General features: G+C 37.7%; 2 protein-coding genes across 2 annotated transcripts; both read left to right on the top strand.

Moving 5' to 3' along the window:
• The first annotated feature begins 2825 nt into the window (after window positions 1–2825).
• On the top strand, window positions 2826–7971 carry LOC110383513 (tubulin-specific chaperone E). The gene is made up of 7 exons (XM_021344308.3): window positions 2826–3275; window positions 4289–4395; window positions 5180–5359; window positions 5788–6196; window positions 6515–6646; window positions 7083–7239; window positions 7474–7971. Exons 1-7 carry the CDS (start codon window positions 2928–2930, stop codon window positions 7788–7790), a joined length of 1650 nt encoding a protein of 549 aa, XP_021199983.3. The 5' UTR covers window positions 2826–2927; the 3' UTR covers window positions 7791–7971.
• Window positions 7972–8764: 793 nt separating this feature from the next.
• On the top strand, window positions 8765–17440 carry LOC110383515 (uncharacterized). Its single transcript, XM_049851587.2, has 7 exons — window positions 8765–9314; window positions 12864–12963; window positions 13260–13875; window positions 14271–14448; window positions 14942–15085; window positions 15704–15824; window positions 16353–17440. The coding sequence occupies exons 1-6, from the start codon at window positions 8963–8965 to the stop codon at window positions 15817–15819; spliced, it is 1506 nt and encodes a 501-aa protein (XP_049707544.1). The 5' UTR covers window positions 8765–8962; the 3' UTR covers window positions 15820–15824; window positions 16353–17440.
• Window positions 17441–18343: the final 903 nt, after the last annotated feature.

Here is an 18343-nt window from a genome sequence, read left to right as displayed (position 1 = left end):
TATTTTGCAATAATAAAATTAAACGGAGTCTCTTGGGCCCGAGTAGACAGGTTTTACGAAACAGCAATTTCCTAAAAGGTATTGTTTGATCATGGAAAAAACAATATAAATTAAGTGGTTATACTTGGAAGTGTTATTATACTTTAGGGTATAACTTATGATACTCAAGGTCGGGATGACATGGTTTCTCTTGTATTTTTTATACATAATACATTATTTATTTAATCAGAATAGAAGCATAAGTGATCAGTGAAAAAAACCCCTAATAACCAGAACAAATATTGCTGTGACTTTAAATAATTACTAATTACTTTTTGGAAACAACATTGTCTGCCATACATGATTAGTAATTCTTAGTATTTCCTCTACGTAATTAATAAATATAGCTTAGAATATATTGAGTAATACACCATTTCCATTAGTATATTAACTAAATTGTGTCAAGGCTGAGTAGAACCTGCGGAATGTAGGTTGTGCGATAGAAAATTACTTGAAAGAGTTAAGTTAATTATTGTTATGGGCACCAGAAATGGAACGAGTTAAATGAAAATAGTTTAATTAAAGGGCTGACTGATTGTAACTGTTAGTATTGGGGCAATTATAGTGAAAGGATAATATTTTTTGAGACTTCTGTTGTATGAAATGTTTATAATCTTGAGACAATAATGTCATGGAATATGGTAAAAAACGTATGGAAATGTCTGGTTAACTATAACGTTAACCAGACCATTTTCAGCTGGTTTAGGTTTGGTTTGGTTTTTGTTATAGTTAATGGTGCAACTAGGTCTTAATGTTATTCCTGAAATAAAGGATTAGTCAGTTGTAGCACATTAGCAAAGCAATAACAAATGAATGAAAATTATGATAAGATATTATCCATTCATGATTATCCTTAGTCATATTTTTGCAGAAGTAGGCCACAAATTAATAGATTAATTATACATACCAGGAAATACTTAACTAATTCAAGTAGTTCTGTATTATATTAGAGTAGTAACTTCCTATAAAAATTAGCCTTTTATGTTAAAGTGGTGATGTCATGCAGGAACTACTCAATGGCAAAATATTTCATGATTAATATGACATCAAAACTTCACTATCTCCAGATTATGACTCAATTAAACAAACAAATTTATCACAGGTTCATTTACCTGGCTTATCTAACGTAAAAATAATTACTACACTATCTTCTGACTGATAAAAAGAATTGATAAGTTTTTGAGTAATAGGTTGCATTAGAGTTCTAAGAAAGTTTATTTTTACACACTATGGTATAGGGGTGGGGTATTATTAGTCATGTGCACCCTTCCTGGGGGTCCCATACACCCCAATTCGTGGAAACATTACGCACATGGTGCTCAGGGACCTCCCCATTGGACAAACCATGCCCCAATTTAACAAATTACCTCTGAACCCACACAAGGTCACTGCTAAATTCCTATTTACAATACTTTCACATAAAATAACATGTTAATACATCGTGTGGGGGAGCGCAACACAGAAAAATCGATAACATTGTACCCGAAACGTTTTTATGTTACACAAATGCATACAAGAATGATCAAGGCACACTTTTTTACAGCCTCTAATTACGATGTCATTCATAAACGTATGTAATTACGATCGTAATCAACTAATCGATGAACCATAACGACCGCACGCCCGTGCCGTGTTTACGTTGTAATTTCTGTGAAAAAAACAGTCTGCCGACGAAAAGGAAGACCGGCGATGCAGTAAATACTACATGGACGTAAATAGATCGACGCGAGCTTGATCATCGTTGTAATTATTTATTTGTTTTGCTAACGAAAGCTCCGAGGAGCGATGAACTCGTTATATTGTACATACCTCATTTTGACGCTCTTATCCTTTGTCGTGACAAATCCGAATGCACTACTGCACAGCACGAAACAATTGTTCACTTATAAACTGCATATTTCCACAAACACAAACGAGCATTTCCGTATTATCGACTGGTGTACACGTCTGGGACACTTTCGGTAGCCATTTTTGTCAAAAAACACTTTTTCGTCCCGATTCCCGATTTCGGAAAGCTGTGAGCGAGATGACGCTAGCGCCGCACCGAGACAACGAATGAAAATAAATGGAACATTGAACCGGGCGGTTGCAAATCCTCGTATAATGTTGTCCGATTCACACTACCATATCCAACTTAGCTTCCGCCGAAAGCTTCCACGTCGAACGATACGCATACGTTCATCGACTGACAAACTTGCAGCTTTGAAGTTCAGTGCGCGATTCGGAACGCGAATTTACATTGTTCGTCCTTATTCGGTATTTCTACCATACTTGGGCGGATAATATCCTACTCCCAAAGCCCAGCCAATCACCATGCAGATTATTATTCCAAAACCGAACTGGTAGCGACATCTTGAGAATTATTCACAAACTATGTCCATCTTGAATAACGCTGGAAGTGGCAACATTTTAAAATTGTACAATATTGAAGCTTTTCTTTTATTTATAACTAAACTTGTACTCGCTTATATTATGAATAGAATGATTTCTTCAATTTATTTTCTATTCAATTTTTTGTTTTATCAAAACAGTTTAGTACAAATATATCGATTGTTTAGTTTGTTGTCTTTTATTGTTAGTCGATTTTCATTTTGGTTGATGTAAAAGTGGAATGAATAACAGACTGAAGGAATAAAGTACTAAAAGTTTTGTGTTGTCTGAACAGACAAAGATTTGATCATATATTACTTAAGGTTTGATTTCTTATCATTTTTTAAAGTTCCATTTTCCAATATGATAATCGACTAACCACTCACCAAGAATTAGGTCTCTTTGTCTTCGACGTCGCAGTTTGACACTTTGACAATCAAAGTGACAACAGTTTTCGGGAAAAAAGTCAGCCTGTTTTTCTTTTGATAAACAGTTCCTTTTTCGAATTCTCAAAAATAATGGTGGGCGCAATGCCTGTTAACTTAATACCAAAATTTTGCAACGGTACCATGGACAGTCACAATGGTACCGAGGATAGCGAAATTCAAGTGCATATCGGTAGTCGCGTGAAGAGTAGCGATGATTTCGGTACGGTGAAGTATATTGGTGAAGTGCACGGATACAAGGGTGTATGGTACGGCGTTGAGTGGGATGACCCGGTGAGGGGCAAGCATGATGGCTCCGTGGACGATGTGCAGTACTTCAAGACGTCCAAACCAGGGGCAGGTTCTTTCATTCGTCCGAACAAGATCTCTCCGTTTAAAACTTGTGCCGAAGCTATTCGGAGGTACTACGGAGATCGGGAGGTAAGTTAGAGCCCTTATATGGACTTTTTAGTATATTTCTTTATTTACGTAGTAAGTGCAGGCATTAGGTCATTCCACCTACATAAAGACTTGGCTGAATAAGTGTTTGCGTGGGTAGTGTGCTTGTTTTGAATCTGTCATTACATGTCAAGGCTATTTTTTTGTCTAGTGCACTTATTAATCTAAGAGAATATGATTTAAATTGCTCTCTAGACAATATTACATGTTCTCTGAGCAACTTTCTAATGGGATATTGACAACAAAGAACTAAATAAAATGCATTGTTCATGTTGATTCCAAGTTATTGCAAGGAACCTTTGCCTAAATGGCCCATATACTTAAATATTCCTTCTATAGTATAAACTTATTTCATTCTACTTCCAAGAAACAAACAGTTTTCCTACTACTGGAATGTTCTGACATTCTCATAAAGGATGAGTCATCTGTTGTACTAGAAAATGTAAACAAACAATAAAAAGTTTTACATATAAAAAATTAATATACCTATGCAATGTCAATTGTCTTTTGGACTGATAAAACAACATCGCCAATATTTAACATGCAACTAACTCTTAAACTTTCACACAAAACTACTGAACAGATTTAAATTAAATTTGGTACATGGATAGCCTAAGAAAGATTATTATGCCACTTTTTATACAGAAGCATGAAGTAGTTCTCTCAGGATATAAGTAGAACTATAGGCAACAGCTAGTTCTCAATATACTGTGAACTTAACAAGGCAAAATATAGAGTAACTCAAACTAGGGATGCATAAAACCTAATACAATATTATACCTGGCTACCTAAGCAGTTGTCTTTTTACCAGGTCATAGACGACGGCAGCAATTTAATTACTTATCGGCAAAGCAAAGATAGACCCTGCACTGCCAATCTAAAACGGCACATATCTCTTTCCAGTTCATACAATTGTCTCAATACGATGAAGTAACAAGAAGGACCGTAGACGTAGACATTACGTAAGTTCTTCATGTACTATACTTACATTTCAGGATGAGACGGTGGCCGCTCACCGCAGAACGGTCATCAACGAGTGGAAGCGAGAGATGGGGGCGCCGTTCATTGAAATGGTTGGATTCGAGAAAATTCATCAGAAACAGTAAGTTGGATAAGTATTTCATACATTTTGTGTTCAAGTTGGAATTGGATGATCCTGATGAATGTTTTCCTCCACATTCACATCTGTCTGTCTCCAAGCAATAAGCTCAAGAACTTTGAATGAATTTTCACTAATGCTGGTTACATTTTGAGCTCATTAATTGGTTATTCATGAAAAAGCTTTAGGTACAATTTCTACCCGCATGAAGACAGCTGAGTTTTTAATATGTTTTTGGTAAAGAATTGAACTTGTCATACTGGATAAAATAATTTTTAGATTTTTTAAATAGTCTTTATCAAGGTATGTATGTCCATGTAGACAAAAGGTAGTTAGTTCATGTGTCATTTATCATATCAAGTAACTTAATACCTATGTTATGCATTGATATTTTCTTTCCAATGAGTATTGAATTATACAAGTTTACGGTGGCAACAATCTTGACGTCAATCAAACACGGAATTTAGCTTATATACTATTAACCATTGTTAAATTGGTTCTATGCAAATAAATATTTCTTTCTTTCGTGGTGACACAATGGTTGGTGTATCAACTACTACTTATTATAAAATGTGGTTTTAAAGAGCACCGGGTTTAGTACTAGGTTTAGAGCTTCAACTTTATATACCTAGTACTAAAGCTGGTACATACTTACAACCTCATTTTATAATAAAGTTTTTAGTATCTTGATTATAAATGCGGAGCTGGTGTCTAACAGCCACTAGACAGGGTAAATTCTCAATCAAATCGAACATGAACTATTCTTTACCCAACCTTCTTCTTCCAGAAAGTTCGACCGTCTTCTAGAAGTGTGCGTCCACGATCAGAACATTGCCAAGCCCGGAGACGTGGCCTCCCTATGTCCCAACGTGCGCAGTTTGGATGTGTCACGGAATCTCTTCTGTAACTGGAGGGAGGTCATACAGTTGTCTGCGCAGTTGCCTGATTTGAAGGAGTTGGATGTCAAGTAGGTGTTAGAATTTTTTAATCTTTTTGATTTTTTTTTTAATCACCGAAATAATAAGGGTGGTTGTAAGTTTGACTGCTATGTGTGTCGGTGGCACCGTAGCTTTTAAACGTCTGAACCGTTTCGGATATAGTTTTTTAGGTTCAAGCCGATGTGTGTATATGCAGTTTGATGTTTGAGATGTAATTAATATGGCTATTCATTTGCAAAAAAAATAACAAAGTAATTTGTCTTTACATCTAAAGTAAATTATACATTTAATGTACTTTGTGGTCCTCATAATATTGTTCTTGTTATCTGTGTACTTCATGCACTTATTTATGGCTTTTAGATATAAATGTTGTGCAGCACTTAATTGCTGCAATAAATCTCTCAACAACGCTGATTATATTATAAAAATAATATTAATTGCATATTTATTTTTGCAGCAAAAACCGAATGGCCATAGACATGCCAGAGGAAACATTAGCCCAACTGTCGATTAACTTCGCAAGCCTTGAAAAGCTGAACATTTCAGTATGCGACTACGAGTGGGCAGACATTCTCGCACTCTCCCACTTATGGCCAAAACTCAACGAAATGATCGCGGCATACAACAGAATTAAAAAAATTATCCCACCAACGTTGACATTGAAAACTTTGACAGTTTTAAAATTGGATGGCAACCCTCTTGAATCGTGGCATGAAATTATGAATCTTGGTAACCTGAATTTAAAGGTTTTGAGCTTGAATGAATGTCAGATCACGGAAATAAGGTTTAATGATAATCCTGATGATAAAGTGGATATTTTTGAGAAGTTGGAAGTCTTGTTTTTGAATCGGAACAGGATTAATGATGTGAGTATGGCAACATTGTTTTTGTACCCAAAAGTTTAAGCAGTATTGCCACAAACAAAAAACAAAGATGCAAGAACTTTTTTAACACTACCAATCTTTGTTTAAAACTTATTGCAATCAAATCTTATTTAGCAAAAAAAAACTAGGTAGTCTACTAGAACAACAACATAAATTCTCTTTCTAAAATAGGAGTAAACTAACAGTCAAATAGAACAAAGCTAATCTACTTTATATATTGTAGTAGACGCTTGCGAAATATATACAGTGCCTTTATTTCTAAATTTAACAGTATGTAAAACTTTTTCCTGTACATTTCAGTGGAGATCACTGAGCGAGCTGAACAAAATCAACTGTCTAAAGAAGCTATACTTCCTGAAGAACCCCATACAAGAGACTGAGGACTACGATACTGGCTCACAACTTATTATTGCTAAGATTGATACGCTACAGGTAAGGTTTAATCAGATTCAGGTCCCGGCTGTCATTGAACATCCTTGGCAGTCGTTACGGGTAATCAGAAGCTCTGACGCCAGTCTAAACAAGGGGTATTGGCTTGCCCGGGTAACTGGGTTGAGGAGGTCAGATAGTCAGTCGCTTCTTGTAAAGCACTGGTACTCAGCTGAATCCGGTAAGACTGGAAGCCGACACCAACATGGTTGGGAAAAAGGCTCGGATGATGAGACTGGCAGTAGTTCCCACGGGAAAAAGGTGAAACCGCGGGACAACGGCTAGTTCTGTATAAAATATTTTATTTCACTCAAACTGTAACTGGTAACAGTTATTCAGGAAGTCACGAGCAAAATAGCTGGGTAAAAGCCTAGGCAGATGATTCATAATTTTTTCAGGATACTACATAGTTTTAATCCCTTTTCTATAATGTTGCCAGGAACTGAACGGCTCAACAATAACACGGGAACTACGCCGCGGCGCGGAGTACGACTACATGAAGCGATACGGCGCCGAGTGGAAGCTCGCACAGGCAGACCCGGGGGCACAGCGTCAATTCAGCGTGGAGCACTGTCGGTTCACTGAACTTATTAATAGTAAGTTGTTTTGGTAATCGTTTTGTCTGTTTCGGTATAAATGATAGAGATATGGACGACTAAAAAAACATCTGAATTTCGAATCTCTTCCTTTTTGGGAAAAAACGTACTTGTAATCGGCAAGCATTTGGATAGACTATAGCTTAACCCATTCTAGGAAACCTCTGAAAAGTTGAACTAGATTAAAAATAAGATTATGCTGTGTATATGGAATGTTTGGTAATTTTATTTCAGAATACGGCATTCCAGACGACAGCTTGCTAGTGAAACAACCGAAAAACATGACGCTCACATCACAACTGTTAGAAATAGTGTTACGAGACGAAAACGGAAAATCCTTCAAAAAGAAATTCCCGTCCTCCATGTTTGTGCAAAAGCTGGTAACACTCGCACAAAGATTGTTCCCCAGAGCTGGCTACACTGGGCCACCAACATTATATTTACTCGACGATCAAATGAAAGGCGCAGAAATATGTCTTGACAACGTTATGAAAGATCTCGCCTATTTTTCAGTCAAAAACGGAGACACAATTCTCGTTAGATTCAGGTAAATTTTTTTCCCCCGACTGGCAACACAAATCAAGATGGCCGTTGATTTTAATTGGCGCGCATTTTAATGTATTTATTTATAAAACTTATTGAGCTTTGTAAATAATGTTATCTCGAAATTGTACCTGTATTTATGGTGAATATTATTTTTCCTCAAAATAAATGTTCAATTATGTATTTTTATTTGCATGTTTTATTTACGACGAAATAATCTTCTTCAAACCTTCCTACTTTTCTTGAATCGTGTGAAATATTTCCATTTGCTTATTCTCTACTAAGTTTTCTGCATATCCAACTGCATGAGTTCCAACTTTTTTAAAATTCCATATTGATTTCCAGTTCGTTTTCCAAACAAATAAATAATCTGGATAAACCTCATCAAAGCTGCTAATATATGAGTTGCTATAATATTTTTTTACAACTCAAATTTAATGAATATTCCTTTAACACCGCAGAAACCTTAAAATGTTCGAAATTCAAGCCCTGGCAGTGTTGTCCTTAGAAAAAAATACAGTTATGTGCATTGGTTCTATGTATAACACTCCTCATTTTCCAACATTGCATAGGAACCTAATACAAACAGCATGAAATTGTAAATGCTGTATTTTAAAAATAAGTCATCTATACTTTGATCATGTCCTACCCATAACAGAAAAACAAACTGCAAGGTCATTGTTAGCAATACAGAACAGATGTGACCTTTCATTTAACAATCATCATGTTCGATTGAATATGTAACAGCTGGATTCTAGGAGGACATACTTTATATTGACAATCTTACTGTTTATCCATTCATATTTATTTAATCGTGAGTAGCCCTGAGTCGCGGAGACTAAAGTGAAAGAAATAAAAAAATCAATAGTGAAAACTGAACATTCAATGAATGCAAAAAAAGCAACGTAGATTTTAGTGCCTATATTTTCTTATTATTTAATAATTATTATTAAATAAAAGAAATAGAGTAGGAAATGATAGTAAAATAAAAGTGCAGACGAGAACAAACCAATGGTTAACACTGGCCACATCGAACTCGATCGCTATTGGTAACCGTTGTGTCAACAAAACTTTTTTGTTTACAAATGGCCACGGGTGACAAATTCAAATTTGAAACACGTATTTGTGATATGAATAGTGATTTTTTATCATTAATCTAGTTGTATATGTCGTGTTTAATATGGGTAATTGTCTGGGAAGTATTTTTCGGCGTCGAAACCAGCGTCGTCACATCGTGCTGATACTAATCGGATTGGATAACGCGGGAAAAACGAAAACTGTGAACAATTTGGCCGGCGAAAAGGATGATAAGGTTTTGCCGACTGTGGGGTTTAAAGCTGTGAATTTAGTGCATAAAGATACACCTGTGACGATATACGACTTGGGGGGAGGGCCGCATTTTCGTCAAATATGGTCTCAGTATTATAGCGAAGTGCACGGTGTGATATTCGTCATCGACTCGAGTGATTTTACACGGTTGGACGAATGCAGAGCCGTGCTTGAAGAGGTTTTATCGCACGACAAAATATCAGGTATGATTTTTATTAACATTTTGCAATTTATCGCCATGGTAACTGGGGGGCTTATTCATGTTGGGATTACGTCGTAAATAATATTGCGCTCTTTCGAAACACAAAATGATTCATACTTATGTAGGTTGGTACTCGAAAATTTCGGTATAGGTATTTAAAAAGTAGCTACTTACCTATTTATTTATAATTTTACACATTTATAATAGCTAAGTATTAGGTATATGATAATATCAAAATCACGTCCTTTTATTTCAAACGTCGATGCAATTTTTGCTATCCTTTCTTACGAGTTCAGATTGCACTCAAAAAGGGTTTTAATACCGATCCATTACCTTTATTAAGACGATACCTACACTTCAGTCTACCCCTCGTCTAGGTTTAATCACCTAGCTACACGCCAATCCACTATGGTAGGTAAGCAATAATTCTACTCTTATCAGAACAGCCATAAAAATGTACCGGCCACCTTGATTCATGCCACACGCAAGTCCGATAGTTCTAGGTCAACTCAATTACTTAAAGAATTCCTTAGTTTAACGACCTGCTTATGCCTAGTTGGATAAATAAATAAGAAATCTACAGAATGGTGGCGAAAGCAAATACCTGAGTAGCTTAGCCTACGGCCTACAGGCAGTGGGGCAGTTACACCGAATATTTGAAAATATGGAAATGCTTTTGGCGAGATCTTTTCAGCCCTTTTCAAAAAATGCGATTTGAAAAGATTCTGTTTTGCAAAATCCTCGGCGACGGCATTCCATTCCCTTTCCCGCCAGACCATAGCTTGAACTAGAGCCGGGCCTAAGAGGTTGTAATAAAAGGAGCCTCAAAATACCGCCTAATAGGTTTGCCCATGCTCTCACATGCATAGGAGAGAGGCCAGTTGCCACTTCGTCGGAAGACAAGGAAGCTGGTCCTTACCACCAAGATACATAGGTACTGCCTATCTTAGAACCCCCTGCTTAACCGTTTCGTAGAAATAACCATGGTACGGTATAATTTTGAAAACGTAACAACAAACGGCCAATGCAATCTAAAACGCATTTTCCCTATTATATTAATTTTTCACGGTTGAGAGGTAGTTTGTGTCCCCGAGGACACGGTGGACCACACAGTCCAGGTGTGCCCCGCATGGGAAGGGCACCGCCGGGTCCTCGTCGAGGCTTTGGGCGGCGGCGACCTCTCGCGTCCGGCCCTGGTTCAGGCCATGGTCCGGGGCGAGAGGGAATGGGATGCCGTCGCCTCCTTCTGCGAAGCGGTCATGCTCGAGAAGGAGGAGGCGGAACGCCAGAGAGTCCGCACCTCTCATCCCGGCCGCCGCGCTGGACCAGGTAGACACCATGGGCGCCGGGTGTCGCGAGATGACTCCCGGCCACCGTAGGCGTGGGTCTGTGGGCGGTGAGTTCGGGTGGCTCATCGTCCCTCTGTCTTCCTAGACGACAGACCCGTGTCGACGGCGCGCGTTGTTCCACGCGCTCCTCAAAGAGACGTCAGCAACCCCAGCGGGGCCCAGCAGGGCCAAGGCCTGCCGGGGCTGCGGGTTGTTCGAAAGAGATACCGCGGCCCTGGTACATAAAAGGCCTATGACGGAACACGACGATTTTAGTCAGTAAGAGTCTGACACTCCCTCACCGCTGCTAACCCACAGCGGGAGGGGTCATTTGATGATTTTACGTCGATAAAAAAAAAAAAGAGGTAGTTTGTGTACCTACTGATATTAAATATGGAAGTGCATTACGTTAGTTATGTTGATAAAAAATACTGTTTGTTTTAATTAAAGCGCTTATCAGTATTGTTGGCTAGTTATATCGCAAAATGATGAGACCATCGTTTGCGAAGCAAGCCTGACTCTACCTGACTGCATATGATCTGTAGGTCCCGGCTGTCATTGAACATCCCTGGCAGTCGTTACGGGTAGTCAGAAGCCAGTAAGTCTGACACCAGGCTAACCAAGGGGTAGTGGGTTGCCCGGGTAACTGGGTTGAGGGGGTCAGATAGGGCAGTCGCTCCCTGTAAAGCACTAGAACTCAGCTACATTCGGTTAGACTGGAAGCCCACCCCAACATAGTTGGGAAAAAGGCTCGGAGGATGATGGTGATTCTTATACTAAAAAGTCCTATAAAAAAGTCTTGTTTCGAGCCGTCTTTTCATTCGTCTGATGTGAACACCAGTCAAGCCTAACTGGCCGATAAATTCTAGTTAGGTGCACTAGAAAAACATTTAAGCCTTTATTTCCGACACTACGATCGTTTGGTCTCAATCTGTTTAACACGATAGGTACGGTAATACCTACTTAGCTTAACGCGGGCTTCAGGATTTAAACTAGAACATAGGTAAGTGAACTCAGTATACCTATGCAGTGACGGACAGGTTTTACATGAGTAACATTCAATTCTAAAGCATTATCAAACAGATACCTAAGTCTAAACCGTACCTTAACCTAAACTGGACCCCACCAGGTTGTCAAGATTGTTCCGAAGAGTTACCGTGGTCCTACACTTCAAAGGACTATTAAATATATTGAAAGAACAGCGAAGAGTTTTATTCAGGCACTTAGCCCTTTACCTCTTTCAAGAAAAGGTCCATATTTTGATGAATCAGGGAACAAATACCGTGAGAAATACTCTTTGCTATAATCGTCCTGCCCGCCTGAAAATCTGAAAAGCATTTCGTGTTTAGCAGTAGTTTTTAGGACTATAATCTCCCGCTCTGCCCCATCGGAGCGTCTTTGGGAGACACTTATTAAGTCTCCTTAACATCTTCTTCACACTGACGCGAAGTATAATTTGTACTTCCAATTAGTCATTTAAAGGGCTATTTCAAAATCACAGCTTTTACTAGAAAATACAAAGAAAATGTTAGAACAAACCTTTTCCGAGAATAACATGACACCATGTAATTAACTGACCTTCAAGAGAGTGACGTGTTGTAGCCTACCCGCGACCGGTAGACGGCTCTCAACGGTCTATTACCCCTTTGATTTATTCATTCCATGATCAATTAGGTCTACGAAAATACTTACCTTCAATTCTAAGTTTTTTAAAACATACTTTTACTACGTCCAATTGTTCGTATTAAAAAAAGAAACTGCTGAACAGGTTTGGGTCACACTTAGGGTTGCCAGATACAGGGTATATTTTGGAAATCCGGGACTATAAGCAGTATAAGCTGTAATTCCTGGTCACGGGACAAGACACGTAATTCCGGGACAATCCCGGATTTGCCGGCCATCTGGCAACCCTAGTCCACACTAGACATCCAAATAAATCTTGCACAGTATTACACATCCCTTGATGCAGCCATATCAAAAATACTTGTAGGAACACCAGTAAAACATTCCATGTAAACCAAAAATTCGTATTGTATAATTTTACCTTGACTGCATAATTATTTATGGTCAGTGTAATTAAGTAACAATTTCAGAACTGGTACTTAGCTGAATCCGGTTAGACTGGAAGCCGACCCCAAGATAGTTGGGAAAAGGCTCTTAGGATGATGATGTTACGTTAAGTGCAGTGTTAGTTTTAAAGCTATAAGGTTTTGCTTTAACAGGCAAACCCGTGCTGGTGCTAGCGAACAAGCAAGACAAGTCTGGAGCCCTAGACGACATCGATGTGGTCGACAAACTTAATATAGAGCCTTTGGTTAATAGGTAAGTACATATTACTTCGGTAGAACACCTAGGTACAATCACAACTTTCAAAAAAATTTAAGAAATAAAAATATGTGAAGATCGAATTAGATAGCCTAAGATAAAATGTCGGTAGGAAGCGGTCTTCTTTTTCAGTAGGTATTATTAACGTTGCATTCCCAACTCCTTTAAATTCTCTTCTAGAATTTTGCAAGTAGGTTCATATGTGTCATGTGGCTTTTTTCAAATACCTAAGTAATATTTTTGTTATGTAGGGTAACACTACTAGCGTAACATAACATTCGACATTTTCTCAGATACCGATGTCCAACCCTAGTGGAATCCTACAGTGCCTACACCGAACACCCAAAGACCAAAAAGCCGAAAATCGATCCAGGCCTTCGCAAAGGCTACCAATGGCTCCTAAACTACATAGTCAGACGTTACGGGGATATAAACTTACGCGTACAAACAGACATACACGCAGACTTAGAGCGACGCAAACGGATGCTCAATAAAGCATCGAACACCAACTCCCAGACATTCACAGCAGTTAGTGACGATATAGCCACACAAACAGGCTTCGAAAATCCCAATTACGATATAGAAAAAAGTTCCAAACTTGATAGTGATGAGGTCCAACAAGGATTGATAGTCGTCAAACCGATTAAGCACAACCCTAACAGTATCGATTCTACTATCACAATCGAGAGCGTTGAGGAATCGGATGCGACGAGTGTAGCTAAGCCAAAACTGTCACCTTTATTTGGGCGAGCCAGTAATTCCACCGTGGAGACGGTTCGGATAGAGTTGGAACCGAGAAGCGAGTTCAGGAAATTGTCTCCGATTGTGAGGAACAAGAGTGGTGCGAATCAACATATCGATTTCAAGAATAGGCCGCAGTCGAGTCCTACTTTTAAGAAGCACATTAAGGTAAGGTTTTTTCTAAAGATAGTTTTTGCCTTCCATATATTTTAGGCACATAAGTACCTTTGATGTAAGTAATGATAATAACAAAGAAAACAGAAATCCAATCACTAAAATGCTACCTTTACTAACAACTGCTGGTTATATTTTAAATAATCGGGATTTATACGCGATACTGTAGGGTGTACTAAAGTACGAAGTCTTTTTCTAACCACAAACTTGTTTCTCGCGGATTAATGGGTAACCCGAGAAAACTTATTCCTCTAACCACATACAAAGGGATACTGTAGCTTCCCAAATGTGAAAACTGTAGCTTTCCAAATTTGAAAGAATTTTACAAATCGGTCCATTAGTTCCGAAGCCTTTTAAGACAAAATAAAATAAATTACCCATATCTCTAGATGGAACCTCGAAGCAAGAACACGTCACTCCAAGACGAGGATCTGAAGCCGGACGGTGACCTCACGTACATAGGTGACAGAGACCGCACGTGGGATGGCTCCGAGAAGAAGCATACTGTGCTGGTCAACGATGCTGAACTGTCGCAGATGCATCGCGAGATCGTGCTTACTGAACGAGGTAAGATACACAGAAGTTGAATTAAGACTCTTTGTAAGTTTTAAGATTCTAGTTAAACACGAAAGATTTCTTTTAACTCTCGTACACTATCGTCTACATCTTTCTTCCTCACTCTTTTCGCAGGTCTGCTATTATTGTAGTAGAAAGTTTCTTAGAAGTAAGCATTACCTTTGTACTTGTGTTATGCCATTTCTATTGTTATTGGTTACCTATGTGTACATAAAAGAAATCTGCCTGCTTTATTTTACATATCTATATTTATTTTACTTTCCGCTTCGATTCCTGTCAGTCAGCTGTCGTTCTGAAATCTGCTCTCTCCCATCTCATTCTTATCATCTTCTCACATCTCAAACTTATTTTAAGTGTACGTCTGGCTATGGTTTATAAGTTTATTTATCCTTCTAGTTAAATGGTATAACTGGGTCTTAATATGCAGAATTTACTATGCTCTTTTTTTTAGCATTTATTTTATTTTATTTATCCCTTTCCTCAGACTACACAAGCAAGACGGCATACTCAGAGGTGACGCTACAACCGGCCACTCTGCCTCTGAGTCCGCGACCGTCGTCCGCATCGCAACTCGTGCGCAGGCAGCTGGAACTGTGCGGCCAGCATAAGCGACGGCTCAGTCTTAGATGTAAGTTATTATTTATATTTCACTTAATAGTATAAAATATTACGAAAGTAGCTTTTTCTCTCCCGTTGTCCCTATGTACGCTTAAATCTTCAAAACTAAGCAACCGCGTTTCGTGTTTCGTTTTAGTTTTTTAACACTCTTATATGTATTAGCTTCACTTGTCTATGTATGTAAGATTTTTTTTTAAATATATTTTTTTAATAGAGTGATTGAAGAGTGTAATAATATAATTAATAACATCCATTAAATAGTGGGGAAATACTGATATCCCTTGCGAAGCCTAGGCGGGTCGCTAGTTTGTTTATAAATTGATCCTTGTTTTCTCTTTGTAACACCGGATTTTTCTTCTAAGCTTCATTATTGTGGTTGGAAATCGTCAAATGATCCCTCCCATCCCCCGCTGTGGGTGCAGCGTGAGGGAGTATCAGACTCCTACTGACTGAAACCCACCATGTTCCTTCTGGAGCCCTCAGTGTACCAGGGCCAGTAGTGGGAAATTTCAGGCTAAGAAAAATAAACAGATAGAAGCATAACTTATTATTGAAAAAATGGCCCTGAAAAAGAACAAATAACTTCGTCGGAATAATTAGCTAAACTGACACCAGTGATCTATCCCAGACATGCAACGTAACAAGACGAGTCCGGAGCGCGTGTCGATGCTCATGTACGAGTCTAAGGTCCCGCAGCGTCATCTCGACAAGGGCGACTTCGAACACGCCGCTACTATCAACTGATTAAGGTAAGTAGTATAGTTACCGGCACGAATCTTGAGCGCTGACCTTCATCTGCGCAGAAGCAAAGAACCAATCCCGAGTGACGGCTATGACGCAATGCACTGCGGGCCAATCACCGCTTTAGCCCGCCCCGCGCCTCACTTCATACCATAAAAGGGACCCAATAAATTACTTCTTCTGAGGTGAAGGTCAGCGTTCAAGATTCTTGCCGATGATTATAATAAACTTTTTCAAATCGGACCAGATGCAGTAGTTCTAAAAACCTGTAAACCTGGGAGATTTCATTGGCATCATCACTCATATCGTAGGAACTACTTCGTGGCACAGGATAAAATGTAACCCATGGCATTCTTTGCTAAATGGGCTACCTTACACTGAAATATTTCAAACCGTTCAGCTTTACTTACAATAAATTTTAATTTATCCGGGTGCACGAAGTTGTTCCCACGGGCTGCAGGTGAAACCAGTGGCAGAAGTTCTAGTTTATCAAATAAGCATTTTTAAGGGGGATGAATACTGTAATTTTTTTCCAGGTACGCGAAAAGAAAACGAACACAAACGGTACAACATAACTAGACTTATAACTGTAGTAGTTTTATATTAAGCAAATAATAATAATTACATCGACAGGGTATTGATATAATTAGCAACGGTGCTCGTATTTTAATACTTAATGAGCGATACACCCCATTTCTATAACCCTTTATGTGTCCGATCCTTTAAAAATATGGTGATCAAGTAAAATTATATGTTTGTAAGGTTCGCGCCAATTAACTTTGTAATTCTGAAGTAAGCTAATTAGACGCCTTGAGCATTCGTTCGTACAGATCTGAAGTTGGCTACTTTTGACTTCAAAATTGCTATAATCATTGGCACGGATATTGAGCCCTGACCTTCACCTGCGCAGAAGTGATTTATTGGTTTATTGCCTTATGTGTACAGTGCGCAAAGCGATCCCCACTCTTCCGCCGAGAGCTCATTATCCGTGCCGATAACTATAAAAACATATGAACAAACCATACAATTGAGCGTGAGGCTAAAATTAGCTAACTTCAGAAAGGCAAAGCTATGTGGCTCAAACTGTTAAGAAGTGAATTTTGATTAGGAATCAAGCCGGAGATGTTTCGGCTATCATAGTTGATTTATTATAAAATCGAAAATGTATGGCTAAATGTGATTTTATTAATTTTGTCATAGAAAACTAGAATTAAACCGTAAACATTACAATGCTGATTTTATGTACGAAAGTAATATTAATTTTATAATAACACACTCCCTTATGTGGACAGTCGTGTAAAAATATAGGAAAGAAACCTATATTTAGTCCGAATTATAAATAGCAAAACATCACCCCCATAAAATATAATTTATGTTTCAGAGTCACGACTTTTATGAGTTTCAGAAGTAAACATATCGTAAATATACGACGGACATCTGAAGGGTTTACCTGTTTATACCAAAAATATATAAATAAATAGTACTTAGTATATAATATGAGCCGTATAGACTTATACGTAGGTATATATATTTAGATATAAATAAAAATATATCGAATAGAATAATTTAGTTTTGTATTTTGTGTACTACAAGATAATATTCATAATAAAAGTTATGTTATTTATCATTGTTTTATTTTCCTACCCCGTGGATAAGAAAGACTACTCTTGCTCCGGATTTCCATAACCTATCTATTCTTTGTTTTGCGATAAGAGATTGATAACATTACCATAAGTAAAAGGATTCTGATGAATAAGCTACATTTTTGTAGTTCCATCGGGATTTAGTCGTTTTTAGTGGGAGTCACCAACTTTTACATTTATAAAATGATTTTAATATTTTCTTAAAATGACTGCAGGTTGAGGTGATGCAAATAAAATCCATATGAAAGTGTACAATTGTTTATTTTCATAATAATGTCATATTTTTAATAAAGATTTAGATGTTATGGCAGTGTGTTGTGGTAACATTATTATTTCTTACAATACATTTGCTACGTGTACAAGTTACAACCCGCGACTTCGCTCGTCACATTGCACAAAGGAAGACGAATTTATATAAAACAACACAACATACAAATAAATATAAAAATGTACTTTTTAATTTACAATTTTAATAAATATTAGGTAATAGACGAAAATTTACACACACATATTTTTTTATGTACATTAAAATTGATAACTAAAGGTATTTTTAATTAATGTTATTTTACTACTGAAAATTGAGTTATCAACTTATATCTGTTTAGTTAGTATAAAATACATTTATGTAGTGTTGCACCATTTAACTATAACGATAACCGAGCCATTTGAAATTGTCCAAATCGCCGATGTGACCAATGGGCGGCAAGTATACGGCTGGTTATGGTTTGGTTATCGTTATGGTTAAATAGTGCATATGGGTCTTAGTTCATCATTTTTTTCTATTATATAAATAGGTGTATAAAATTAACTACATACATTTACATATTTTATGGATACAACGCAAAATTGTTACCCCTATGTATTTGATAATTTCGCTAAGGAAC

This window comes from Helicoverpa armigera, chromosome 28, assembly GCF_030705265.1.
Source record: "Helicoverpa armigera isolate CAAS_96S chromosome 28, ASM3070526v1, whole genome shotgun sequence".
NCBI lineage: Eukaryota > Metazoa > Arthropoda > Insecta > Lepidoptera > Noctuidae > Helicoverpa > Helicoverpa armigera.
The sequence above is the reverse complement of the archived record's forward strand: the minus strand, read 5'-3'. Positions and strand labels throughout refer to the sequence as shown.